Source organism: Salminus brasiliensis, chromosome 10 (genome assembly GCF_030463535.1).
Source record: "Salminus brasiliensis chromosome 10, fSalBra1.hap2, whole genome shotgun sequence".
NCBI lineage: Eukaryota > Metazoa > Chordata > Actinopteri > Characiformes > Bryconidae > Salminus > Salminus brasiliensis.
Window position 1 is genome coordinate 19124858 of NC_132887.1, and position 27585 is coordinate 19152442.

The 27585-nt window shown below is 40.8% G+C and overlaps 1 protein-coding gene across 1 annotated transcript; it reads left to right on the forward strand.

The window, feature by feature from the left end:
• Window positions 1-1559: 1559 nt before the first annotated feature.
• crip2 (cysteine-rich protein 2) lies at window positions 1560-27381 on the forward strand. Its single transcript, XM_072689589.1, has 8 exons — window positions 1560-1673; window positions 17725-17819; window positions 22365-22422; window positions 22854-22988; window positions 24037-24105; window positions 24189-24283; window positions 24777-24834; window positions 25061-27381. Exons 1-8 carry the CDS (start codon window positions 1631-1633, stop codon window positions 25126-25128), a joined length of 621 nt encoding a protein of 206 aa, XP_072545690.1. The 5' UTR covers window positions 1560-1630; the 3' UTR covers window positions 25129-27381.
• The last annotated feature ends 204 nt before the right edge of the window (window positions 27382-27585 follow it).

The following is a 27585-nucleotide window of genomic DNA, read 5'->3' on the forward strand; positions in this document are numbered from 1 at the left end:
ATACAGAGCAGCCACTCAGAAAAGAGACTGTTTACATATATTAGGCTTAAAGATGTACAGAACAACTTGTTTTGTCAAAGTGCTAAAAAGGTGTTGGAAAATGGTCAAATGAACTACAACTATTATTGATTCAAAAAAGATTTTAAAAAATCAACACCAGGAAATTCTGGATATGGGCCTTTTACGATATACACGATATTTATCACAATACATGTAACCACAGACTAAAAACATCAGTAGCGACAGATTCTTATAAACTACTATTCAGCTACTCTCCAGTACTGACTACAGTAATTTCTGTTCAACATCTGCTGAACTTTGTCTGATTAAACCAGTCTTTCTAATTACACTGTTTGTAATAAAGCCTGTAGCTGATCAGTGTTTATTAAGCACTAACAGTATCCTCAATATGACTGGAAAACCATACTGTTTTCACCATAACAAAATGAATCACGATACGATAAAATATCGGCATATTGCCCAGCTCTAGCATAATGTGAGATTTTCTACACACTAAATTGACATTTATGATCAGTTTGGGTCCCGAATATACCCTGTTTAGCCTCTGTACTGCAAAGCCACACAAGTTAGCAATCACAGCAAACCTACAGAGTTGGAAACAACTAGCCTTTCTAATTGCGAACATCACGCAGAGACGTTGGACAGTCAACGGATGCGGGTGTTCAGATATAGGTTTCAGTGGCGCTTTGGAAAACACTAAATGACTTAACACTTAACAGATAAGATAACTAGCCTCACACACTGTGGTTGCTACAGGGTGTGAAACTTGTGCTGTGGGAATTAGCTACAGAATGATGCTGGGTCCTGCTTAGTGTCAAAAAACATTGTGTGTGTGTGTGTGTGTGTGAGTGTGTATAAGCTAACATTCTCACACTCTGGAAACACGCACATAATTTCCTGTGGTGAATGATAAAGGCTGTGAGGAGGAGGAGCAGTTGGGAGTCCTGAGAAGTGGGTGTGGGAGGCAGGGGGGAAATATAAGGATGGTCATTATTGGACCTTGGAAAAATTCTGTAAGTGGCTAAACTGGTCATAAAAAGTTACATTTGCAGTGTGACCTAAGAAAATACCAGAAAGGAAGTGTGCTAAGCCTGACCAAGACCATGCCAATATTACTCGCAGACAAACTAGTAACGGTCTGGCCTGGGCTGAAGAATCTCTATTCATGAGCAGTGAAAGGGTCTTTTGTTGGATGCGCCCAAGGATGGAAAAGGCGAAAAAAACGAGCTGGGTGACAGAGCGAGCTAGAGAGAGAGAGAGAGAGAGAGAGAGAGAGAGAGAGAGAGAGAGAGAGAGAGAGAGAGAGGGAGAGAGGGAGAGAGAGAGGGAGAGAGAGAGAGAGGGAGAGAGGGAGAGAGGGAGACCGGCCCTGGTGGCATGGAATGGATGACCCATGTGGCCCCGCCCACAGGCATCCGAGCGACCCGTCTACAGACCAACCAGAGGAGAGGATAAGCTGGGCGGGGGCGTGACTATGCAAATACAGAGCCGTGATCAGAGTGGGATGCTCCCGGGCTCAGTGAAATGCAAGCGCGGGAGTGAGAGACCCTAAGAGCTGAAGCCAAGTAGCTTTAAATCTGCTGAATTTCCTTCGATTATAAAACTCAGTATGGCGTCCAAGTGTCCTAAATGCGAGAAGACCGTGTATTTCGGTAAGTGTGTTCATTCACATTTGTTCTCTAAATGAGTTGAATAGCTTAATAACCTGCCTATTACCGTCTCATGTGTTCATATCTGACATATCTGTGCGGGGGGTTCATGTAAAGTCAGGTTCTGGTCGTTAGAGTTAAGAGTTCAGTGTAATTCACCTGTTTCTGACAGACAGGGGTGAGAAAAGGGCTCGCTGGACACTGGAGAGCGCACATTGCATCACGGTCGCTCGGTGGAGTCTCACTTTCCAAAATAAAAGCACTGCACAGCCCCTCTCTCTCAGATAGACTGCTGAACTACAGCTGCGTGCCTGTATTACTATGAGTTATACGGTGAAGCCAACGATTCGATATTAGGCGATATTTCTACTGTTACTATCGACACATAACTGGTGGCACTCACTAAATGCAGGCTAGGATGGATCTGATCTATACAGCTTTCAAACACACCGTCGCTGTTTTCCTTGTAGTTTTTAATTTTAATGAATTAATTTTCACTTTTTTACAGGCTTGTTTGAGTCTGGCTGTTTTTCTTCACATAGTGTAGAAATTTCATAATGAATGGACCAATAGAAACAGAAAATATAAAATGTCTAATAAATAAATATTTTAAATGCATTTATACAAAAAGAAAAATAAATGTAGTATAAAATATAAGTATATATCTTCAATATGGCAACTTTTCATATATATATATATATATACATATATATGTCAAGTTTTTTCATGACAGTCACGACAATTACATTTTTATTTCAAATAATTATCATCTCCAACACATGCTGACATCAGTAAATGTGTATTAAAGATACAGATACGTGTTTATTAAGCTCAGATTGAATAAAAAGTCAAATTTAATATAAAAGATTGGCCTACAGAAAAGTGTTGTGACTGATCTTGGGTGATTGGGAAGTTCTGGGGAAAATAGTCTCTATTCCTATTAAAAATGACTAATACACTGAATAAGTCCATTCACATCATTGATTTCTGAATGGGGTTTCTCACTCCAACTGTAAACAACAGCAGCGTTCACACGGCTGCCTGCAGTAATGGTCAGTTATGAGTGTGAAAATGTTTCTGCCCAGTGCTGACACAGACTGCAGCTGTGCCCTGATCCTCTTTGTGGTCATCCGTCCTGTTCTAATTGACTGCTGGTAAACACGCTCCCTGCCAGATGAGGAAGTGTTTAATATGAGTGTTTCTGTGAGAACTTTCAAATTACACTGTTTCTCTTTTGATTTTATACTTGCAGTCCTCATTCATTTTTTTTTTTGAGTGCTGTCAGTGGGTTCCTGCCTTGGCCAGGCTCCAGGGACTTGGTACTGTAATGGAAACAGTATCATAGCTATTTTTATCTTTCTCATTTCTGTCCTTTTGTGCCCAGAATTAAATCTTCAACCGACACTGTGCTCTGTTGTGCATGCCATTCTTTGATATGTCTCAATTACTGGCCGTGGCGGGCCGGGAGGAGCACGGACATGTATTACCCCCCTGCTATTTGACCTTATTATCTCATCTCTTTTATTTATAAGGTGAGACTGTGGTATAGTGTCTGTGTGGTGAACAGAGACGATTATCCTATTCTTCTTGATCTTCATACAGTGTAGAGCTCAGCCACGGAACAGTAACTCATTTGTCCATAAAGCTGACAGGAGGTTAAAATCAATGGGGTGAATGGGAGCAGGGTTATATAACAGCAAGTGCAGCTTTTGCAGCATTTCATCCTGTGGTCCGGCACTGAGAGTGCCACACGATTCACTTTACAGGCGAAAAACAGCAGAGAAGAAAAGTTTCAGACTGAGGAGGCTAAATGCACTAGCTTGCTGTTTACATCACTTAATCTACTGAAAGCTAACAGGGGTGGGCATCCCCAGTGCAATACATAGCTGCCTCAGCCCCAGTGCAATACATTGCAGTCTCAATTAGGCTTGGTATGGTTTTTATTTTTAGTATTATATCACAATATAATCACATGACATAATGTTAGAGTATGATCACTAATTGGAAAAGGTCATAGTTGAAGTAAACCGCTCAGTGCTACAATCTGTTTAGGCTACATTGTTCAAATCTGAACAGTATACAGCTCTAGTATACTGTGGCTCCTGGGCTCACCTACAGTTGCGGAGAGTAATTCACCTTTACACCACTGTCGTAAATACAAATCGCGCTTTGAGCTCCCCCTCATGGACATCTGTACATGTGCATTTGTTGATTCAACTTGGAAGTGATAAAACCATGTGGACTGTCGCGTTACTTATTTCTCATTAGGACTTATGGACCTCCACCAAAGTTACATAGTGCAGTAGCAGCATTACGGACCCCGCTTTCCCTTTCAGTGATGGATCTCTCAGCTCGTCCAGAAAAGCATGTCCTTTAGCGGTGGCATAAAATACAACTCCCTAATGTAGGGTGAGCCCAGGAGCAAGAAATAACATTTCTCTATATAAAATAGAGAATATAGACTGAATATGAAAAAAATTAAAAATAAATAAAAAATGTGCAGCATAACTCTACATAAGCCCCACCTTCTCCCTGCCCACTTCACTCTGATAGGCTGCAATCCAGAGGTCTCTTTTCGATCCTTGACAGTGGTCTCAACAAAAAATGGCAAATGAGAAACTCTCAGATTTTCATACCACTCTTGTTCGTCAGGGGTGTCTCTGTGAGGTTCATGTTGTGGTGACCGTAGATTCTCCAGGGCTAGACAATGGACCCAGTGGCTTTGTGTACGTCACAGGGCAGCTGGGCGGGATGAAAGAAGTGGAGTGTGCTAATATTATCGCCCGGCAGCTGTGGTCAGTCATGGGAGTGTTCCGCTCCTCCCTGTCCTGTATCTCCAATGACGTCCCACTTGGATGCTTCAGCTCCAGTACGTCTGAAGGCGAATCATCTGTACATTTCACACCCAGCCTCAAACTTTCACACACACACTTAAAAGACTGTTAAAAGAGAACTGCTCACATTGGATACCACTTCATACAATGCAGTCTTCAATAGCGAGGAGTGTAATGCAAACACATGTCGGAATGTAGACGAGGTTTTCTGACGGGTTTATGTGGAATTTTTTATAGTGTTTTGAAGCACCGTCAAAACACTTTCAATTTATTTGATGTTTTGGCTGAACATCTTCTAATATTTAGCGTATTAGGAATTTCAGTGTACTCTGTAGAACCAAAGGGCTTTTAGGTTTTGCCATACGTCTCTCTGTTCAACTTAATTACCCAAATGCTATTTCCCATGAGGTTACAGCCGTTTTTTTTTCATCTGACTGTATCCTGTTTCAGACCTAAGTGGTAAGCCACTGTCTTGAGTGAAGCATATTTAAGGCTTGAGGTGATCGTTTTATTACTCTGTTTATCCCTTTATTGGTAGGATTTGCTGCAGCTATTCTTGCAGCTGGACAGTTGTCGTACACATTGGCGGAAAAACGATGTTTTTTAAATGGATAGTCCTTAAAACCACACTACATCCTAATTTTCCATCTTCAGAGCTTCCTGTAGCTCATACCAGACAGAGGTTATGACTGAACTGAATGGATGGGATGGGTTTCTTTTAGCCAAAGCTCATATTTACCTGGCCTTAAGAAGCTTAAAAGGGGGTAATAAAAGTGTACATAGGGTCCAATAATCAATAGCCTATAGTCACTCATAAATCATTGTAGCATGTGGTCACTTACTGATGTTAGCTGCCAATGATCCTGATGGGGGCTGTACATTGTATATGTTATTGCTAGTGTCCAAAATAAAAATGGCTTTGGAAAGCTGAAAGGGAACTGGTTTACATTATTTACATTATTTACATTTTTATCTGATTTACATTATTATTATTATTATTATTATTATTATTATTATTATTGATGTGTAGTTAAAATTACAGACACCAATAATAAAGTAATTAAAATAATAAAATGTATTACTGAATATTATGTTTTTAACAACCACTACTATTATTATTATCATTAATAATATTATTAGTGTTCTTATTCCTATTTAAAATATTATTTGTAATAATATTAGCATTACTGTTATTTATTATTATTATTATTAGAAGTAGTAGTATTAGTGTTATTATTAATGTGTCACTAAAATATTACACTGAAATGTTATTATAACAACTATGATTATTATTATTATTATCAACAATTATAATATCAATACTTGTTGCTGTTGCTAATACAAATATTTTAAATTATAATATTATTTTTGTAATAGTAGCAACAACTGCAACAGTTCTTATTTTTCTTCTTTTTATTTGTATTCTTTTTATTTGTATTATTATTAGAATTATTATTATTATTATTATTATTAAGAGTATTAGAATTATTATTAGTATAATTATAGTATTTGTATTATTATCTGGATCTAGGGGGGGATTTCACAAAGCAGGATTTCCCAGTTAACCAGCTATAGGATCCCTCAACTCAGGCTTCAGGCTGCTTAAGCGTAAGTTCTGGCTTAAGATATCTGGCGATAAAATCTCACAGAATTAATATCCAGTATGGGGATCCAGTACGAGTGTGGGAATGTGTTGTTTTCTGTAGGGTCTGTCTGTGTAAGAGGAGGTGGGTGGATTGGGGGGTGGAAAGAAGAAAAGTGCAAAGTGCTCCATCATGTTTTTTTTTTCTCCACTAACAGCATCCAGCACCACCTTGCATGATAATGAACCAACCAATAGCTGACGTAAGACTTTAGTGACACAAGAATGAGTCTGCCTTCACTTGCTGGCTTTCTCCTTCTGCATCTGTTTCTTTCTTCATGCCCTCAGGCCCTGCATTCCCCCCTGACTGTAAGCAAAGAGGGAGTCAGGCTGTCAGATCAGTTCATGCATGGTAATGAGAGAGGACATCCATATTCACCTTGCTCCCTTTTCTTCCTGTCCACACATGTAACGAGTTCAGCAAAACGTCCAGAGAGCGCTTAGTTCTCTTTCTCACACCGGTTTCACTTTCTTTTCAGTTCAGTCTCTGTAAATGAACATTCACCTGCCTTTTCTATTGCTGCCTTTCCACAGCTACTCAAGATACTCGTATTTCATCCATATTGTGCTGCCTTAGCCTTTCATTTGAGCGTTCCTTGCTTTTTTCGCTCTTTCTAGCGCTCTCTCGCTCTCATACACGCGTTTTTGTCCTTCCCACATGGTAAAGTACCCTGTTTTATTCCGCCTGGCTGCCCCACAAGCTGTGTGAATGTGCTGTCTCTGTTATATAAGCTCATTTCTTGAGTTTGCGCTTCTCGTTCAGTGGCATTGCGTAACCTGGATGCCCTCTCCTCACCCTGCGGGCCGCTCTATCTGCTCTGGAAGCTTCTCCTGGCAGGCATGGACCCGCACCACAGCGCTATCTCTTCTTCTCAACCCTCGGAGCAAGGTTGAAGGCCTGTGCCGTTATGTAATGGCTGATGTGTATGTGGGACTGGGGTCTTATAATAGATGTTACTCTAAATTAAGCAGCCCTTGGGGCATCAGAAATGCATAATTCATCCATCCTGGTATGTGCTCCCTGTACAGCATTTCTGTCAATGTGCTGCATAAATCTTGGCTCTTGGCTTTTTTGAGATTTTTATTTTTGAGACTGAAAGGATTTTGTGCTGGTTGGGCTCAGAACCATGCTTGTCCAGCATAACTAAGGCTGTGTGTTGGCAAGAACCTGGTGATATGATACGTAGGGAACAATACATGGGTTACTATATATTGCGATACTGTAAGCAAGGTGATATATAGCATACACATATTCATAAAATCTGACTAATAGAGAAGTTGACAGTGGGATCTGAAGACAGACTGCTATTTAGTGTTTAGGGTATAAACACAACACTAAATGAACTACTGTCTGCCACCAATTTTCACATGTAAACAATGAATTAAAAGTCAACACTGTGTTTTTGAGAATCGATACAATATTTTTAAAAGCATAAAATATTTTCTAACACCCTTAAGCATCTAATGTTTAGACTGCGCTCTGTATGAAGCATGTTACTGCATAATTACCTTGCGTCTTGAGTCTAAACACCTGCAGTGCCCAGATCTGATTATTAAAATGGGTTCATATTCAGCCCAGTTAAATTCCAATTATTTACTAAAGCCATTGTACCCCATTGCACTCCAACTATGGGTTAAGGGTGTTTTCACACCTTTAGTTAGTCTGCTCTGAATCAGTTAGAGAGTCAATCAATGTGCACCATGCGTCACAACAAATCACGCTCTCTCTGCTTATTGGTCAGACTGTCTGGGGCGGGAGCAAGAAAGTAAATACAGGAAGAAAGTCCTGTGTTCTGAACTGGCGCACATTTTTGTGCAATGTAACATGGCTGATAGTAATTATCTGGGCAATATACCAAAGCACACCTGTCTATGGGCGCCTTGGAGCTCAAACTTGTGAAGTACACCTGGTAGTTTAGTTGGATCGAGGTCAGATTATGTTCTCACTACTTCCGTAACCGGACCAAGATCATGTCTTTTGAAAGGTATCGGGGCAGCTGTTTTGGTTCGCATCCGAGTGCAATTACACCTGCCCAAACGAATTGCACCATTTCTAAAAACGGACCAGAGTTCAATTTAACTGGACTGAACTGCAGGAGTAAAAACGGCCTAAAAACATGATCATTCATACTGTAAAATAAATGGAAGTCCTATAGTGCCCTGACACTGAAAATGAGACAGTTGGATTTTACCATTGAGCATTTTTGAGGTTCACTTAGCTCGTTGACCCAAGCTGATCGCCAGAGGCAACCCAAGAGACAGGCACAGAACACCCACACACCTGAATTATGCATGCCGGAGAACTTCCAGAGTCACAAGGTTCCTTGATTTAGGCCTGGAGGAAACCTCGCCCTGACTGAGGCGACAGTGGCTCTCTGGAACCACTTTTCCAGTGCTGTTGCATCAGCCTGAAGGAGCTATGCCAGGAAGGCACATCTGCACACCAGAGGCCTCCGGCCACACCCAGTGCTCCCGCACTACTGTGCTGAAGTTCAGAAGCTAGTGCAAATTGGAACGGCAAAGCTTGCACTGGGCTGATCAATGTTGGATTTGTTTAGAGGAGCTTTGGGGCACTTTTCTCTGAGGTTGATGTTGGTCATGATGTTGGTCAGGTTTTACTGTAAATAAATAGTTAGGGGAAAAAGTCTGAGCTTATATCCTTATTTCCAAAGAAAAAAGGAATACACTCAGGCTTTGGTGATGAATACTAATGTTTGTGGCAGTGTGAGATGCTTTTGTCTGGAACAGTATGCCTGAAATTTACATTAGTCTTGTAGCTTGCAGCTAAAGAAACACACTTGGGAGACTGTACAAGGGATGTCTCCAGTCCTGATCCAGTGGATCCAGACATATTTTAATGAGTCAGGTTTAGGCTAATTTAAGCCCAATCCAGTTCTGATCCTATGTTTGCATTAATGCTTGAACATGAACATGATATCTGTGGTTCTAGTGCCCTGACTGCGTTTAAGCTTCTTTTCCTCCAGAAATATGCTGCCATTTTTGCCCAGGCTGCCAAATCTGTGTGAATTATGGCTGGTTAGAAACAAATCTATCGCTGAAACACTCCAACACGCCCTTCTTTGACTTTAAACCAGCACAGAACAGCGTTTAGAAATGGACAGGAGTAGGTTAATATACACACAGTATCAAAAATCAGTAAATCAGTTCAGAGTGTGCACCACCATATATATACACACATCTTATATAAAGTGGTTTTACTGCAGTGTTTAAGAGAACTGGGAGCTGAATGAATCAGGAGGTCAGTCAGACTGGATTATAAACTATTAACCAAAATTTGGACTAGTATTGGACAATACTCCAATCCGATCGGTGACCAAAAAACTGGATCCAGACATCTCCACACAAAACACGTTTTGGTTAAAGGCCGAAAAAAGCACAGGCCTAATTCATTATTGGTCCTCCTTAGTGTGTGTGTATGTGTGTGTGTGTGTATATGTGTGGTGAGAGTGCTTGTCCTTTTGGCCCCAGGCACGCAAGTACAAGGCGAGCAGATCATGTAGTAATCACTGCCTCTAACCGAAATGCTGCTGTGGACGCAGCTGGCATGCATGCAGAACAGTAGCGGACTTCCAGTGGTTTTGGGAAGGGGGGTTTACAGTGTACAGTCAGAGCAGATGGGTCTGCTTTACGGTTTCTGATGTGGAAGAAAGTCCAACTAAACATGTCACTGACGTAGCTGCATGAACCTTTTTGCCACCTACATGTACTGTACATTTGCTGTATGTCCACGCTGGGGACAGAGATTAGCGAAGCATGCTGGGATTTTAGCTGTGCCAATGTTGTGGAGGGCCTGGTGCTTATTTATCTGTGATTACACAACTCCGTTTGCTGAAGGCATGGTCAGCCAGCAAGAAATCACCTCCCTCCTTCCTTCCCCTTTGGTTTCTCCACAGTCTCTGTGGCCTAGTGTTGTTGTGGTGCTGACCTATTACGCTTGATAATTACGGAACAGCAATTAGCCCACCAAAAAACAAGACCCCCGTTCAAAAGGCCCCCTAAAGACCCTCTGTAAATAACCAGCACCCTGTTATCTTTTCCCCCTCCCCGCTACCCGCCTAATTGCAGCTGCTCCGCTTAAACAATTAGCCCTGTTTGTGAGGAGTGAGTTCTCACTGGCCTTAGACAAACACTCAGAGACAAAGTCATTACCAGTGCCATGAAAATATTGCACAGTGTCGGGTGAGCGGGTATAATAATGGGCCCACTTAAACCAAAGGTTGCTGTTAGCGAGTCTCTTCCTTTCCTGGCTGCACTGAAGACTTCAGTAGAACCATAGAGTCTCCTCCCATCTGGAACATCCCAAGCATAATCCTATATCAGACCCGACATGTTTACAGAGAGGCTCATTCATTTGATATGCAGCAGATGGAAGTTTATAGCTGATTATATTAGCTCTCATATGATTCTCATTGTTCCTGAGTAGGAGGATAGTTTTGCGGTGAGTGATGGCTGAGCGCGAGGAGAGCCGACAGTTCAGTGCATCCAAGCCTGCATACATTCTGCTGAGGCAGGGGAACCTGCCGTACCTCTAGCTGCTGTTATACTCGCTGACCTTTCTCTAATATAAAGCCATGAAACTCATCTCTGTCTTATTTATGGGGTAAGCTGAGTGTGAGACGTTACCGAGGATAGCCGCCTCATAGGGTGAACCAAGGACAAATTTAAAGAAATGAGAAATCGTAAAGTAAGCCTTATTAGGGGGCTTCAATCATGATTTTTTTCTTGAACTTTACAAGAGAAGGACGGAACCTTCCAAACGTTCAATGGAAGTCAATATAATTTGCATTTTGGAGCATTTCTATTGGTCAATTAATTCAATCTTTGATGTAAAGAACAACTGTGCGATTCAAGAAGCGTAATAAAGTGTGTGAGTTGTTACTGAGTGTGTGAGTTGATACTGACTTGTACTGAAGAAATTCAGCACCCTAGATCAGTGGTTCCCAACCCTGGAGGAGCGTTTTAGTGTCTACCCTGCTCCCATCACACTTGATCCATCTAATCAGCTAATTGACAATTGTTTAAGCACCTTGTGAAGTGCAGGTAGTGTGATAGAGCAGGTAACCCCTAAAATGTTGTGCAGGGCAGGGGTTCCTCCGGGACAGAGGGTTGGGAACCACTGATCTAGACAACACAGAGAGTATCTGCATTTCCGTTAACACATTGTCGCCATAACTGTGAGGTGAGTGATCCCGTTTCTGTGCCATGTAGAACTAACTGTTTGAGGACTCCATTTAGAAAGGCTAAAGCCTTTTCTGGACATGTCTGTCTGTACAAGCTGCAAAGTGGGAGCATTCCTTTTAAGAACACTCTCCTCTCCTTCTTGGTCCAGCAGTTCCTCCCTGCTATTCTGGTTGTGTTTGTTTCAGGGTCAAACCACACACTTCTGTACTTCATCTGCTACACTAATGAAATAGTATGCTTTGGAGTTGCCCAATATCCAGTGCCCAGTGGAGTGGCTGTGGAGCAGTGGAACCTCATTCTCCTAAGTGATGGAGCTCTATCCATTACCCTTTGGAAAAGCTGGAGAGGCATGTGTGGTCCTGTACTAATCATCCACCATCAGTATCTGATGCTTGCATGGCTAAATGCAATCAAATCCTCACAGGAACATTCCAAAATCTAGTAGAAAGATTTCCACCATTGTAGAGACAGTTACTGCTGCTATGCTGAGACCTGGCATGTTCTTTATTGTATAGGGCATCTTTTGCAGTAGCTGATATTTATTTAACAACAGCACGGAGCACAGACAAATTTAACTCTGCAGCTCAAAACAAGCTTATTGCACTTTAACCTCTATGTATGCTAGATAAAGCCTGATAGTGTGAGGTAATGCATCCCTCTCAGTGGATACTCTTACATAGTCTTCCATTATGGTGCTCTGAGCCTTCTGTCCTCCATCCTGGGAAACATGACTCCATAATGAACTACTGCGGTGTCCTCTGTTTTCAGTATGATGGGGACATCATTGTCTGAATCTCGCCTAAGCGATGTTAGTGCTTTATTGTCTTTATCATACCTCAGAAAGCTGCACCAGTGTGTTTTTAATATACACTATATGGACAAAAGTATTGGGACAGTACTGCTGATTCACTGTTTCTTCTGAGATCAACGGTATTTAAAAAAGAGCTTCTCCTGCTTTTGTTGGAATAGCTGTCTCTATTGTCCAGGGAAGGCTTTCTGATAGATTCTGGAGCATAGCTGTTAGGTTAGATTGCATTCAGCAACAAGAGCGTTAGTGAGGGCAGAATGTTGAGGTCAGATGATCACCACCCTACCTCATCCCCAACTCCCCAAATCACCCCAAAAGTATTGAATGGAGCACCATCCATCATTCCAGAGAACACTGCTCCACAGCTCAATGCTGGAGGGCTTTATACCCCCTCTAGCCAGCATCTGGCATTAGGCATGATGCCAATATGCATGTTTATCATGTCTATCCAGAGAAATTGGCCTATTCTATTGGTAATACTTCTTTACAGGGACTACACAAGGCATGATAGCATTTTCACATCTGTATCAGCAATGGGTGCAACGTAAAGTAGCTGACTGCATCCATTGTAAGCTGCGCTGAATTAGTGCGTCAGCTAAATGCCATAAATGTAAAATTGGACATATAGTGTATCACAAGGCATATTACAACTGCACACATTTCTTGCAGTTTGTTAATGGAATAATGTTGGTAAATGCAAGTGTTGTATCAAGTTCATCTCAAAATTAAAGTACAATATTGGCCAATTTGGAAATTCTTGACTAGAATTGTCTGGATTCCTGTCCATTACAAATAATCGTGTCATTATTGGTAGAATGTTAATAGAAAAAAAAATCATAGAATGGACACATATCACCCTGGCAAGCGAGTATCTCCCTAACATTATGCTCTTCCAGAACAAAAAAATATGTATAATTTTAGTCAAATTTAGGCATTGGTCATATGCTGATATTTTTTAGCACTTATCTGCCAATACTGACCATGATTTTTTATATCCAAATTTGACATCAGCCTAATTTTATTTTTAATTAAACTTTAATCAAAGAAAAAATACTTTAATTAAATACATTTAATTTTTGGTCTTAAAAAATATATTTTTTAATATTTGCCTTTTTAATGTGAAATGGTTTGACTACATAAAAAACAGATTCATGCCTTTTCCAGTTTAGTGACCTTAGTTCTAGTGCCTGTCTATGAGTTAATGTGACTAAAATAATGAAAAAAGATCTATAGTACAGCTTCACAGTAACGTAACATAAAATATTTGGCTCCAGACCATCTTGGACCATAGTGTGAATGTGTGTTTTTAGCCACTGGAGAGTGTCCAGGTACTAACCAGACTGATGAGCCAGTAATGACTGTGCATTCTGCAGACACCCAGACGGCCTTCTAATAACTTTTCGCCTCCTACAATAACAGCATCCCTTTTTAACCGTAAGTCTGCACATCTGCGCTTTGTCACACTCTGACTGGCGAGACTGGCACTGGCTGCTGCCCCACAGGAACACGCTCAGCCTCTGCGCTGGCAGGGTACTAGCTCTTAATGTCTCCAGGCACAGATTAGCCGCCTGCTTCATTAGCAGTGATTTATGCTGTCTGGAACTGCAGAGCAGGTGAAGCTTTTGAACTTAATAAGGTGCCTCAATATAATTCAATATAATGGTGTTATTATCTGCTACCTTTCACTGCCTTACATTCAGCAGTTGTGACCCTCAGCTTTCAGTGATTTTACACCAATTTTATTGCAGGTATATGCCAAAAGTTATGCTAGTGATGTACTATGAGTTGCAGGTAGTTTGTAGGTAGCGGTGAATTATTCTAGGGTTTAAGATCCAGCAGGACAAACAGAGCAATGACTAGCAAAGAGAATCTTTACCAGAAATTATTTAAAGGGGCCCTAGAAAACCTGGCTAGTTGACTAGCTGATTGTTGACAGTTCAGTGCATGTAGGTGATGCACATGTGAACCTCAAACCTTGTGTTCTCTTCATTCAAATGAAAATACTTTATAATACAATATGAAAAATTATATTTACATACACCCAGCTCACCAATGACAGCCTGTAGGGCAGCACATCACATATAGACTTTGCTAGTCATGGGAATAACAGTTACACTACCCGAAGAACATTAATTACCCGAAGAACATTATTAAAAGTTAAAATAGCTTAAACTCGGCACTCAACAGCGCAAAAGCAGGGACGCGAACCCGCAAGTTCTATGCTTTGGCTAGAGCTTACTCTAGCTGACTGTCTTTTACCATCTTTTCCGCTGGCTCAAACAAACTGCACTACCTCAGCTGATTACCGAACTGGAGCTAAGCACACATCAGAAGGGAAGTACCGGCTCATTTTTACTGGTAAAACTTGAGAAAGCTAAACCCAAGTGAGTGGAGGCAAGGCTAAAAGCTAACCAGATACAATTGCTTCAAGTAGCTAACAGCACATTGCGCTGAGAGGACACAACTCGAGAACCGCAACACTATCTGGTAATAATTGCAAAAAAACTATAAAAATGTTTTTGCGTTTTTCTTGGTGCTAAAACTATGCTATTACATGCAGCTTCTGTGCGCTGTTGCCAGGCCCATTAACCAGCCCATAAAAGCAGAGCTCATGAGCCCTCCATCAATCTAAATCTACGTGTTTGATTCTAAGGCAACATAACAGGGTTGTAAATTGACTTGTAAAACTCCATCTGAGCATTTTTAACCCATCAAAAAACTATTAAAATATTCAATAAATACATTGTTTGCCACCTTTATTAACTTTTTTGTTCCCAGAAATCTTGACATAATAAATATAACATGAAAATAATGAATAGAATGATGTATATAATTAAGTAAATCTTATAAAAATGTGCCTTTTTACAAAAAAAGTTTACAGTTGTATTACTCATCATTAAAAAATGTATAATAATAATTTTATAGGTTCTATGCTAAAGCTTATAAGAAACCAGCCCCAGGTTTCTGCTTTATACCATAATGTATTGGAGATGCTGCAATACACTCACACACAATACAGATTCACGAAATGAATGTTCTGAATGAAATTAATATCAATTATAATCATCCATGTTTTGCTTTTTTGTGTTTGCAAACATTGGTGTTCAAAAAACACAACTACATCAGACATTATAACTAACTGAATGCCGGTTGTAACCGTTGGACAATAGGCATTCGACAATGCACACATTCAACAATAAACATTGCCACAATTTTGGCATTGCAGTTCTATGATTTGAAGATGCTTTTATGATAAATAAATAAAATAAATTAGTATTAATATTAATATTATTAAAATTATTATGGCAAGTGATCCCAAACCATAGTAATGTATGTCTCTTTTCTGAAGCACGACAACTGATAGGGTACATTCTGTTTCACAGTGCAGTTGATGATACAAAAACCTCTCGGTTAGTGGTGAACCTGATCACTGCTGCCCTGAGCTAGGTCCCTGGAGAGAGAGAGTAAGGGAGGGGGCAGTTGTACTGACAGACTGAAAACAATACTCCCTCTCCAGGCGGGAAGGCCATAGAGGGGAGGGGGGGGGCGTTGGAGGAAACTGACCACTCGTTCTAGCTGATTGTGCCCAGGCTTGATAAGACGAGGTGTTTCCTCTGATGGTCTCAGCACAGCTCCATTCTGCATTGTGTAGATGAAGAAGGTTTATAAATGGAAGGAATATTCTTAGGGCCAGGACTTCTGTCTGGGGAAACTGCTCCGGGTGCTTGAGAAGGGACGGAAATAGGGCAAAGGACAGGGGGAGAGGGGGGATACAAAGGAATCTATGTGAACTGTCGACACTCAGCTGTCCAGCTGCAGCTGGACTGCAGCCACTGCCTTTCCTTTTCATTTGCATCAAACATCCTTTTAGCAAAGGAAGAATGCTTATAACAAGGGGTTTCCCCACGTTGAGCTAACGAGGCTCATTACAAATGTAATGAACCATTTAAACGCACCTTATTACTTGTAAAAGCCAGCCAAAGGAGCAAAGACTTCAAAGCCCCAAGCAATACCACATGGACCTGCTAGTTTAGTCAGTTTAGGTAGTTTTACATTGTTGGCATGTAGCTCTGTCTGAGAATTACAAAGCCTAATAGCCTGATAGATCAATGGTCTGTATTGCTATTAATGATGGGGTGTAACTGTATACAGTTATTAGTGTGATTGCGGTAGGCAATTCTTAGGCAATGCTTTTCTTAAGTTTTATTTGTCTTACTATTAGTACACCTGTTTTTTAACGCAGTTTTAGAGAAATTGACACCATTCCTACCCTGATACATATATCCTGATCTGGAATAGTGTGCTTGTGTACAGCATTTGGATAAGTGAAATAGTATTAGTACAGTAAGCATCCAAAAAAATATTGTGGCACACATACTGACATTAGAATGCATTGAAATGTGTCTGTACACCTTTTAACCCAAAGATTCCACCAAATATTGCTTATTCTAGAAGTAATAATGTAGTTGTATGCTTTGTATGTAGTTGTATGAAATTACTGTTATATTTTCCCCTTAGGAACAAATGCTGGACTGTGTAGAAATGATAAAGACTGTTTAGAAATGATAATGATAACACACTGGTGAAGAGCAGTTAACTTTTAATGAATAATAATTAGCACTGCCTGTCCTAGGTTTTCAGCTGCTATCCCATAGACCAGCTGAGAGAATGCCTGCATCCCTCTTTCCCTTCATTGCTGCCCATTGCTACTGTCTGTGCATGGTGGAGCTTTTGGACCAAAACCTTTGGCACTCCACATTTAGTGGACATGCTCTATTAACCAAACGTATTGGATAAGCTATTGGACCAACCATATACCATAGCAACACGTTAGCAACCCCCTATCAACACTTTAGCAACCAACACATACAGTATACATACAGAACCGCACTTACACTTGCAGTTTCTGCAGGAACGGTACTGTCTAGTTCACAGTCTGGACATCATGCTTCAGTACGATGGGGTTCTTTTCATTTATTGTGAATAGACAGTAGGGCATGTTTTTGTGTAGGGCTGGTAAACACAGAAGGAAGTAGGTCACAATTGGCTAAAATGCATCTCTCATGTCATGAAATACTTGTTCTATGAGTTCTATGAAGAATCATTGTATTGGTCTAGAATAGGCCTGTCACTTTTTTTGACAATATACTGTCCCAGAAGAGCAGTTAACTTTTAAAGAATAATAGTTTGGGTGATTTGCACTGCCTGTCCTAGGTTTTCAGCTGTTTTTTTGACCAAGTTTACTGGCAGCATCTCTTGGTCTATATGGCGAGTTACGCTATCTGTGAGCTTGTCATTTTACATTTACACTTTCAAGCAGTAGCAAAATGTTGAGAAGGCCACTTAACAACTGTGTTTTTTTTTGCTCCCAGCTTCTTAGAGAAGGGTCTTAGAGAACCTTTTAGGCTAGGTGTCGTTTTTAAACAATGTCGACATACCGGCTCAGTCACGTTAGTGGGCTCTCCTCGCTCATTAAGCTTAAATCCAAAAAAAAAAGGATTTATTTTGCTTGTTGTTATTCTAACACAATCTATTTCCCTCTCCTCTCTCTCCTTGTTCGTCCCCTAGCTGAGAAGGTGACCTCTCTGGGGAAGGACTGGCACAAGTTCTGCCTGAAATGTGAGCGCTGCAACAAGACCTTGACAGCAGGTGGCCATGCTGAGGTGAGTGTGAATAAGCTAGCCATTAGTAAGGCTGCTTAAGATTAAATCCATAACTGATTAATATATTGACTATTATTTGGTTAATTAACCCCATACACCCTATATGTAAGCCCAACCTTCTTCCACACTTTCCACCACTATATCACTGACATAATTAACATCAGCTTCATAGGCCCTAAAAAAGAACCCAGTGGGACTCCCCATTTATAATAGTTTCTGCATTAGGGCTAATAACTACATTTGTAAACCTAGGATTCAAGGAGTTAACTAAATGACCTGTTATGGCTTCTACAGTTGCCTTTCATGTTACCTTTGATGATGCAGTAGATGATTTCAACAAACCAGCAGTGGCCAACCTTATCACTGGGGCAGTCTGTTTTAAAGGCTGTATATATCATATGAGCAACTAATTGATTTCGTCACCTAACCTTCCCAGCCCTTGCAGTGAGTGCATTGAGTGTGTACACTGTGAAGGAGCCCACTCATGGGCTTGTGTTAGCACAGATCCCCCCACACAAAAACTTTTTTACAGGCCGGCAGGGAGAGTTATATATTGACTTTCTGACACTTTGCGTTTGCATCAGATGCTCAGTGGCTGTTTCATTCTTACACTGGGCTTCAGCACCCCAGGCTAATGATGTGTGGCATTGTGTGTGGGGTGTTAGGCTGGACTCGGCTCTTCTGTTTAGTTTTCCTTTAGCAGACACAAACACATTCGAACAAGGACAACGAAACCGCGCTATAAACAACCTAATTAAAGGAATAAAGACTGCAGTCAAAAGGCTGCAGTCAAACCACCTTGACAGTGAGACTTGTTCATTGGCTTAGTCATGCTATTTAATTGCTGTGCGTCATGCAGAGCCTTTTTCTTCTTTTCCTTCTGCAGTTAGCTGAGAGACTGCTGCACTTTAATTAAGCATTTGAACAATCCCCAGAGGATAGTCTGCTGTGATTGGCTGTGCAGTCGGGGCCTTCCTGTTTTCATGTCTCTGCTCTAATGAAATTCCTCTTACTCCTCACCATCCAGCATCCTGTGACTTCACTGTCTACAGTGTCCACCCTCCTAGTATTGCAGGGAAATCATTTTTGCTCAGATTTATAAGATATGAGTTGTCTACTTTGCTGTCAAAGTAAAAAATTCATTTTTTGTATTATTTTATAATGAATTATCAACCGCCACTTTGAACCTGAAGCAACCTACAATAGGGCAATATAGCATATAATTGTCCAGTTTATAAACATCAACCTTTGAAACCAAGCACAGGCTACAGGGGTATAAAACCCCCATCTATGAGCTGTGGAGCAGTGAAACTGTGGCTTAGTTTGGGAGTTGGGGATGAGGTGGGGTAGTGATCATCTGACATCCTGACCTGATTAACGTTCTTGTCGTTGAATTCAATCAAACCCTCACAGCAGTGCTCCGAAATCTAGTAGAAAGCCTTCCCTGGACAGTGGAGACAGGAACTCCAACAAAAGCAGGGTAAAGTTTTTTTAAAAACCCTGATTTTGAAAGATGAATGAGCAGCTGTCCCAATACTTTTGTCCATATAGTGTATTACTAACTATAATCTGTAATCTCAGATGAAATGTCACTGTTGACACTCAGTGGTTCTTTGTATGAACTCTCTTAAACATAAACTCTCCTAAATAGTTCTTTACAGTCCCATGAAGAACCTGTTACCTCTACATTATGGTGAGGTTCTTTAAAAATGTTATCATTTATCTAATCCTAGATTAGACTGGTTGTATAAATGTATGGTTTAAAAAATGGAAAGGAGCATTAATTTACATAATATCAATATTACTTATTAACCCAATGTTAATCACAGCTGAATCACAACTTCTGTAGATCTTTAATGTGAGAGACCAGACGTTTTTCCAATGCCATTGAGGTCCAGTTCATTGCACAATCCTGAGTAACACCACATATGTCCACTACTGTTTTCTTTAAAGGAGTGTAGATCAGTGCTGATAACCAGAGCATGTGATGTTTCACAGGCACCCAGGGAGAGATAATTCCCATTTCAATCAACTGCAGTATAATGACCAATAACCCAACATAATGATAATTGCCTTGCAAATTTCAAAACGTCCTCTCCTTGCTTCATTATACTCCCAGGACTTGGGTCAGTGCAGGAAGCATCTGACCTTTACATTTACTACAGGAAAGAGGGCCCCTGTCGTCCCTGATTGGATGCTGGTGTGCATTTGTAATCTCTAGATGGGGATTTATACGTCCTCTGGACTGACATCACCACCAAGTCCGGATGTAGGTCATGGTTGCTATGGTGAGGGCCTGGTCTGTGTTAAAGTTGTACCCCATTGTCATGAAAAGAAAGACAGGTTTAAGGATCATGAGGGCAGGACATGTGTTTTTCACCTTAAAACTGTCAGCAACTGTCTCTGCTTTACAGAAAAAGCAGGGTCAGTGCACTTAGGTCCAGAGATGTGTTTCTGCTTAGTGGCTGAAACCCAACATGGCTCCCTGTGGAAATACCCCATAAATGATGGCAGATGGTCTTCCAGAGATTATTTGATATGGCTCTGTTTTAATATCCAAAGATTCTTCATCAATGGGGCGTCGTCCTCCTCATGGACCTATAGGGGCTTCAGTAGAGGTTGGGTGGGCGTCTAAAGAGAAACCGTGGAGACTCAGATGTCAGGTTGTGGGAGCTGTAGGTTCTGAGAAGTGAGTGGGCTGGGAGTGCTAATCCATCTCACTGGTTTCTGCAGAGGAAGCAGCCTGGTTACAGTGGTGCTGCTGCTGCTGCTGCTACTGCGGTGAAATGGGAGCTGAGTTGTGGGTGTTTTCACTAGTATTATAAATCCCTGCCTACAGAAGAAGCCTGAAAAAGCCATTATACCACCATAAGACTCAACTAAAAGGGACATATTGATGCTGATATTTGCCAAAAACACTAGTATTTTAGTTAAACAGTGTTTTACCACCTGATATGATTGCCTTATTGTCAAATATGATATGCAAGTTTTCTTGAACTCAATTAAAAAAAACACAATATTTAAGTTTACTGCAGAGGACACATACAACTGTAAGCTGTAACTTAACTTTATAATGGAAAGAACTCACTCACTCATGTTAAGCCGGCTAAAGATTCCCCAGCAGCGGTGCTATTAGTACTCGAATAGCTGTTGGTGCTTTGTGTCAAAGACACTGTGTATCTTGGTTAACATAAAAGGGTTAGATGTCATATGTACAGTATATCTGCCATTTATTTCATGGTGGTTGGTGTGGTACAACAGATAACACCTCTACCTGCCAGTGAGCTACCACACCATGTTGGAGACTGGGGTTCGATTCCAAGTCTGGGTGACTATGCTGCAACACTATGTTTGCCCTCCTCTGTAATACAAGTAACCTTGTAAGTTGCTCTGGATAAGAGCGTCAGCTAAATGCCACAAATGTAAATTTCTGAATCAGTTATTTTTACATTGTATCTGATGAATGGACCAATACAATTGCTCAAAAAGGACTTATATAATATAAAATATCTTTACACTTTAGACTTCCATTGGGATTTTTACCTTCACCTGTAAAGTTGCCAGTTTAGAGATACAAGGTTTTTTTTTTGTGTGCCAGCAATAATATACAAACCATTTCAGTGTGCAGACGTTTAGCCCTGCTCATTCAGAAAGTCATGTTTACTGTTTCAGCATAGACTACTTACACTGCCAGGTAAAATAACAAAATTAGCCTTTATTCCTAGAGATAAAAAGAGGTTGGTTTCTTTGGCACATAAACCATCATCAGCCATAACATTATCACCACTGGCAGGTGAAATGAAAAACATATACAGTACTGACGAGATAGGCTTCTGCTCATTGCCTTTTATAGTAGTCCTGATAATGTAAGAAACAGCACTTTTCCGGCCCTGACGTCTGGCATGTCAGGCATGATGGCATTTTGATCCATTACCTGTTTTTTCCCCTAGCATAGCATTGCTGGCACAGGCCCACCATTGCTGACCCTGTCTGTGACTTTGCCCACAACTGCCTGTTCCCATGACAACCACACCCCAGTGTGCCTTTGGCCAAGCTATTCCGTTACAGCCTGACACAGAGGTGTACAAAAGTGAATGTTAACCATGTTCCACTCATACACACACACACATACACACACATACACACACACACACACACACACACGCACATACACACATACCTGCTTGCAGACAGTAGTTTGAATCAACATGAATCAACAGAGACAGTGTCCTGGTAACCGTTGTCAGCGTTATCCAGAAAGGGGAGCCGGTGCCAAGGGATAACGGGCCGTTCTCTGGCTTTTACACTCAAGTGGATTAGTTTGGGACAGGCTGTGTACAAGCAACAGCTTAAAATGGAAAGGGAGCATCCAGCCAAATTAAAGCCACCCTGGACGAAGCTGTGAGGGTACAAACACACTTGTGCGGATTAAGGTTTTCAGAAGGATGGAAGTATCCAGATGTGGTGGAGCACTTTGACTTTCAGAGCTCTGTGGCACTTATTTAATTCATGCCTTCCTCACATTCTTCTCTGTCTTCTTCACAGCATGATGGGAAGCCCTTTTGTCACAAGCCATGCTATGCTGCCCTCTTCGGGCCAAAAGGTGAGAAAAGACTTCTTGAATTTGCCCCAGTTTGCTACTCTGCTGAGTAAATTTGATAAGGAAAATAGACTTACTAGTTTTTAGTATTCCATACTCCAGATGTCTGTAGTGTGGAAGGTACTGAGTACATAGTGTCAATGCAAACTAAAAAGAAACAGTTAATGAAAATCTGTTTAATTTTGTTCTGATGTCCACAGTTCATTCCAGTTCATTCATGTAATCATCTGCTAATCACAACATAGCTTAAACTCTATAGAGCAGCATTTCCAATAGAATGGCAGATTCTGGAGCAGCTGCATATGAGTGTACGGTCACAAGTGTCAGCTAATGCTTTTGTGGCTAAATGCTTTACACTATACAGCTAAAAGGCGGAATGACGCAGGAACCTTTTGTATGGTTGTCTTGAGTGGTAACGCCCAATACTTCTGCAGGTGTGAACATTGGAGGTGCAGGCTCTTACGTGTACGAAGCACCTGTCAACAACAACCCATCTGCAGCTGCTGTGGAGTCTGCACCCAGGCCTGAGGAGAAGAGGGTCCTAGCACCAAGCAGACCTCCTTCTAAAGGTATTTTCTTCTTTTTACAGCTTTCACCCAATGAGATTAGCGGTTTTACAACCAGTCACTACGTAGTAGCTACACAATATGTCCAAATGTTTGGGGACACTTCTTCTAATGAATGCATTCAGCTATGTTTAGTTTAAACCATGGCTGACAAAGACTGTGTAAATGCACACATGCAGCTTGTCTAGTGCCCGTAGAGACGTATTTCAATAGGGCTCTCTAAACCATGGTGAACCTATTGGCATCATGCCTAATGTCAGGCATGGGCTGGAGGGGTATAAAGCCCCCCGTCATTGGGCTGTGGAGCAGTGGAACTATGTTCTCTGGAATGATGGTGCTCTAGACAATAATTTAGGGAGGAGTTGGGGGTGAGGTGGGATGGGGATCATTCAACATCCTGACCTCACTGACACTCTTGTTGCCAAATGCAGCCAAATCTTCACAGCAGTGCTGCAAAATCTAATAGAAAGACAGTTGCTCCAACAAAAGCAGGACAAACACTTGTGGATAGTGGACAGTGGATAAGAAGGTGTCCCAATACTTTTGTCTATATAGTATATCTTTATTAAAGCATTTAAATGACTGCAATGCAGTAGTGAGTACCTTAAAACAGGCATTTAGAATAAATTACCTAACCTCACGCCTCCCTAAAAGGTAAGGTGATTGGTTCTGTCTCTGAGTTTGACTCATTTTAGTCCGTCCGACAGCTAAAATGGAGATTATGAGCCTGTAGGGGCTTAGAGCTTACTGTGGCCTGTAGGATCTGAAGCAGCAACATTGCGACCAGTGAACCTCTGTCGGCGGGTTGTGCCCAACTTAAAAAAAAAGCCAAGGCTGGTACGTCCCTCAGTTAAGGCAGTGATAACCGCAAGCTTGCTCTTGGGACCTTGAGGCCAGTCAGTCTAGCTTTTCCCATACAGCCAGAAGCCACTCATCCTGCACACTGGTATTCTGCATTGCTGAAACCTTAACGATTAAAGAAAACATTAACTAGGACGAGTGCCTGAGTGTCTTTGCTTAAATGCGGTTGTTTTTTGTTTGTTTTTTTCAGCTGGAAGCGTCACCACCTTTTCTGGTGAGGCCAACATGTGCCCCAGATGTAACAAGAAGGTCTACTTCGGTACGTTCCTGCTTGAATTAGGAAATATATGACATAACTGCTGATAATAGAAAGCTTAATAACGTCTCACGTCCTCATAACAGCGGAAAAGGTCACGTCTCTTGGGAAAGACTGGCATCGGCCCTGTCTGCGCTGTGAAAGGTGCAGCAAGACCCTGGCAGCAGGCAGCCATGCAGAGGTAAGCCAACGAGAGAAAAAAGAACTCTGCAGAGTTTCTATCACTCAGACAGAAGTTGAAAGGTTATATGTAGTGATTTTCCACAAACAGTTGAAGCTACCAAAGTCTGAAAGCATCACTAAAACTCAGTTAGTGTGATTAAATTATGGTGCATGAATTATGAAATAATATTATATGCATGTTATTACGCAAGTATATTAGTAGTATTATAATAATGTATTAAAAGGATGATATTAATTACATTTTATGTCATTATTTTATTACCTAATATAAATTATTATTAATTACTTTTATTATTAATTATTTTAATTGTTATTATATGTACATTTTGTTTCAATTCCATAGTGATTTAATTTATAGTCGTGTAAAGTAACATGTTTTACATTTTAGTAAAAATAATTTCATAAATAATAAGATAGTAAAATAGTATAGTTTAAACATTATATTTTTGTGATTTATAATTTATTTGTATTTTGTTTTGTTCTTTCACCAGCATGATGGCCAGCCCTACTGCCATAAACCATGTTATGCTGTCCTCTTTGGGCCAAAAGGTACCTAAGACATATTTAACCTCCAGGGGGTGCTGTTGTTCAATAATAGTCACTTCAGCTTGCACTATTTAAATGTATTCATAAAATCAATACAGATAACAGAGAAATGTGACCCTGATAAGAAGCAGATATTTTCTCTATTTTCAGGTGTTTACAGAAAGTCTCAATATGTGTAAAATTACTGAGAGCTCTACTTGAAAGGTCTTTTTTCTCATGATCTTCTCAGGAGTTAACACAGGCGGCGTTGGCAGCTACATCTACGACAAGGAGCCCAACACAGAGACCCAGCCATGAACCCTGTTGTGTCTTCATAACATCCCTGCTCTACAATCACATGATTCCACTACAGACACAGCCACTACTGTCAGCTTACACACACTCACACACCTCCTCACACCCAAATCTCCGTCCATGCCTACTGAAACCAGTGCCAACGTGGACTTCTCTTCAAAAGAAGTGGTGCCACACACTATAACCCTTCTTCACTCTTTTATTTAGCTCTTCACTATGACTGAGCTCCTGGTTCTGAGTGAAGTGAAGCAGCCTTGTTCCTGCACTCTGACGGCCCGGTGCGCTGTATGCAGGACAAGAACTTGCCACCAGTCGAATCACCTTATCACCTCTAGCTGTTACATTAAAGGAATAGTTTGGCGAACAGTCGAATTAGCATGATTTATAACTATTTTTTAAATTTATTTTAGAATGAGAAATGCTAGGCTAACATTGCTAACAAACATCTCACCAAATGAATCCAGATCTTCACTGGAAAAGAAAGTCTTTATTGAAATTATTTAAAAAAATTTAGCTGCCACATTTAACCCAGCCATGACATTGAATATACAATGAGCACACATGCAACCAGAGCGATGGCCAGCTATCTCTCAACTGTACCTGTGGAGCAGTCGCAGGTGAAGCTTCTTCTTTACTGTGAATGCTAAGGTAGGAGAAAGCACTGTTTCTTCACTTCCTAAGCATCCTGGCAGTTTAGGGGATTGAACCGTCAGCCTTTGTGGCCCCAAGCCCTCTTCTCTAACCTTCTTTAGCCACAGAGATGAGTCATCATGATTTAGGCAACTGTATGACTTAGTTGAGTCTATAAAAACAAAAATAATATTTCATATTTGCTGCAAGCCTATTCACTAGATTTTTCAAAACTTGTTTATGTACTTGTTTATAAACAAATGAAATATTGGCATGTAAACAAAAAAAATCAGATTGGTGACAGTCTAAGCCCAGTGTTTGTTAGCAACATTAGCTTGGCATCTCTCGTTTTAAACTAATGAAGCGAGCTTCAGATATCAAACATGTCTTGGCTGATTGACTGCGTCTGGGATTAGGCATTAATCATGTTTATTAAAATTTCCACCTAATTAGTCCTTTAACTTTCATATGAGGTTTATGTGTACTGTCTCATATTTTAGCTACATGAAAGCAACTGTTTGGGGGAAAACTAAGACTTTAGACATTTTCTCCTTTTAATCAGCCAAGATATGTTTGGTTTCTAAAGTGTTTTGATTTCTTTAGTTTCAAGGCTAACTCTTTGGTCCCCCAGTGCAAAACTAAAGAAGCAACCTGCACACACAAATATGTTTGGATTAAGGTGAAAACATTTGGAAAAAGGTGTAAATTGGATTGTTCATCAAACTATCCCTTTAAAGTTGTGATGTCATGTCCCAGCTCTTCCAACATAAAGCAATATGGCCCAGCCGGAGCACACCTTTGTCCACAACAACCTTAATCACGCAGCACAGTAAAGCAGGTCCTCTGGACAGAGTGGTTGTTCACTGATATCAGCTAAATATAACAGAGCGAAACATTCTGAGGGAGCATTTTTCAGATATGGAGGAGCTGGGTTGTTTTAACGGTCTGCTGACAGGCAGATCAATCTCACCTCAGAGCCTCTTCACACAGGTGCAGCGCAGCAGCACTTTGCCATAAATCTCCCAAGATATTCACCAACCCAGATTTGCTCCTTGGCTGACTAACAGCATTCCTACGTCAAAGTATTTTACCTTTAGTTTAAAATATAGGAAGAGTAAAGTAAAGGGATGGCTCTTCTTTTTAAAGAGGTGCGGACTCTTCTTTTATGTTAAAGCTCACGGGAGGTTGAGAGGTATAGAGGGCTTTGTGGTAGGTGCCTATTGATTGAGTAGCTGAGACGAGTATTTATGGAGCGTTTTTTAGAAAAATGACAAAGGTTGGTCTAAGACCAATGAGTGAAAGGAACGACTAAGCTGTTTAATGTATTACATGTGGTCTGAATATTAGAGAACTACCCGCATACCTGCATATCTCCTTGCGGCGAAAATACACATTGTTAGGAGTAGGAATTAGCTGATAGGAGCCTTTAGGTTCACCTTTAATGACAATACGTTCTTGTGGAATGTGCATTAGTACTCAATGACTGTTACTGCCATGATGTTTAGTTGCTGTAGTCGGGCTGCATACTTCCATGGATTGACTGTAGCTTGAGAAAGGGTAGCCCACACTTTAAGTCCTGCTGCTTCTGTCTTTTTAATCCCATATTAAAGTTTATACACTGCTCTACTTTGTGCTTCTGGTCTGTTTCGTGTGGAAATTTCATGAAGTGAGTACAGTTTAGGTGGATGCCATTTGTCAAAGGTTTAATTAAAAGGGAAAAGATTATATAATAAACTACATTTCCAATAAATCAAAGACTATATGGATATAATGAGGCCATTGCTGTCCAATAAAGGTGTTCTCCAGTGAATAATCATCCACATCTAAAAG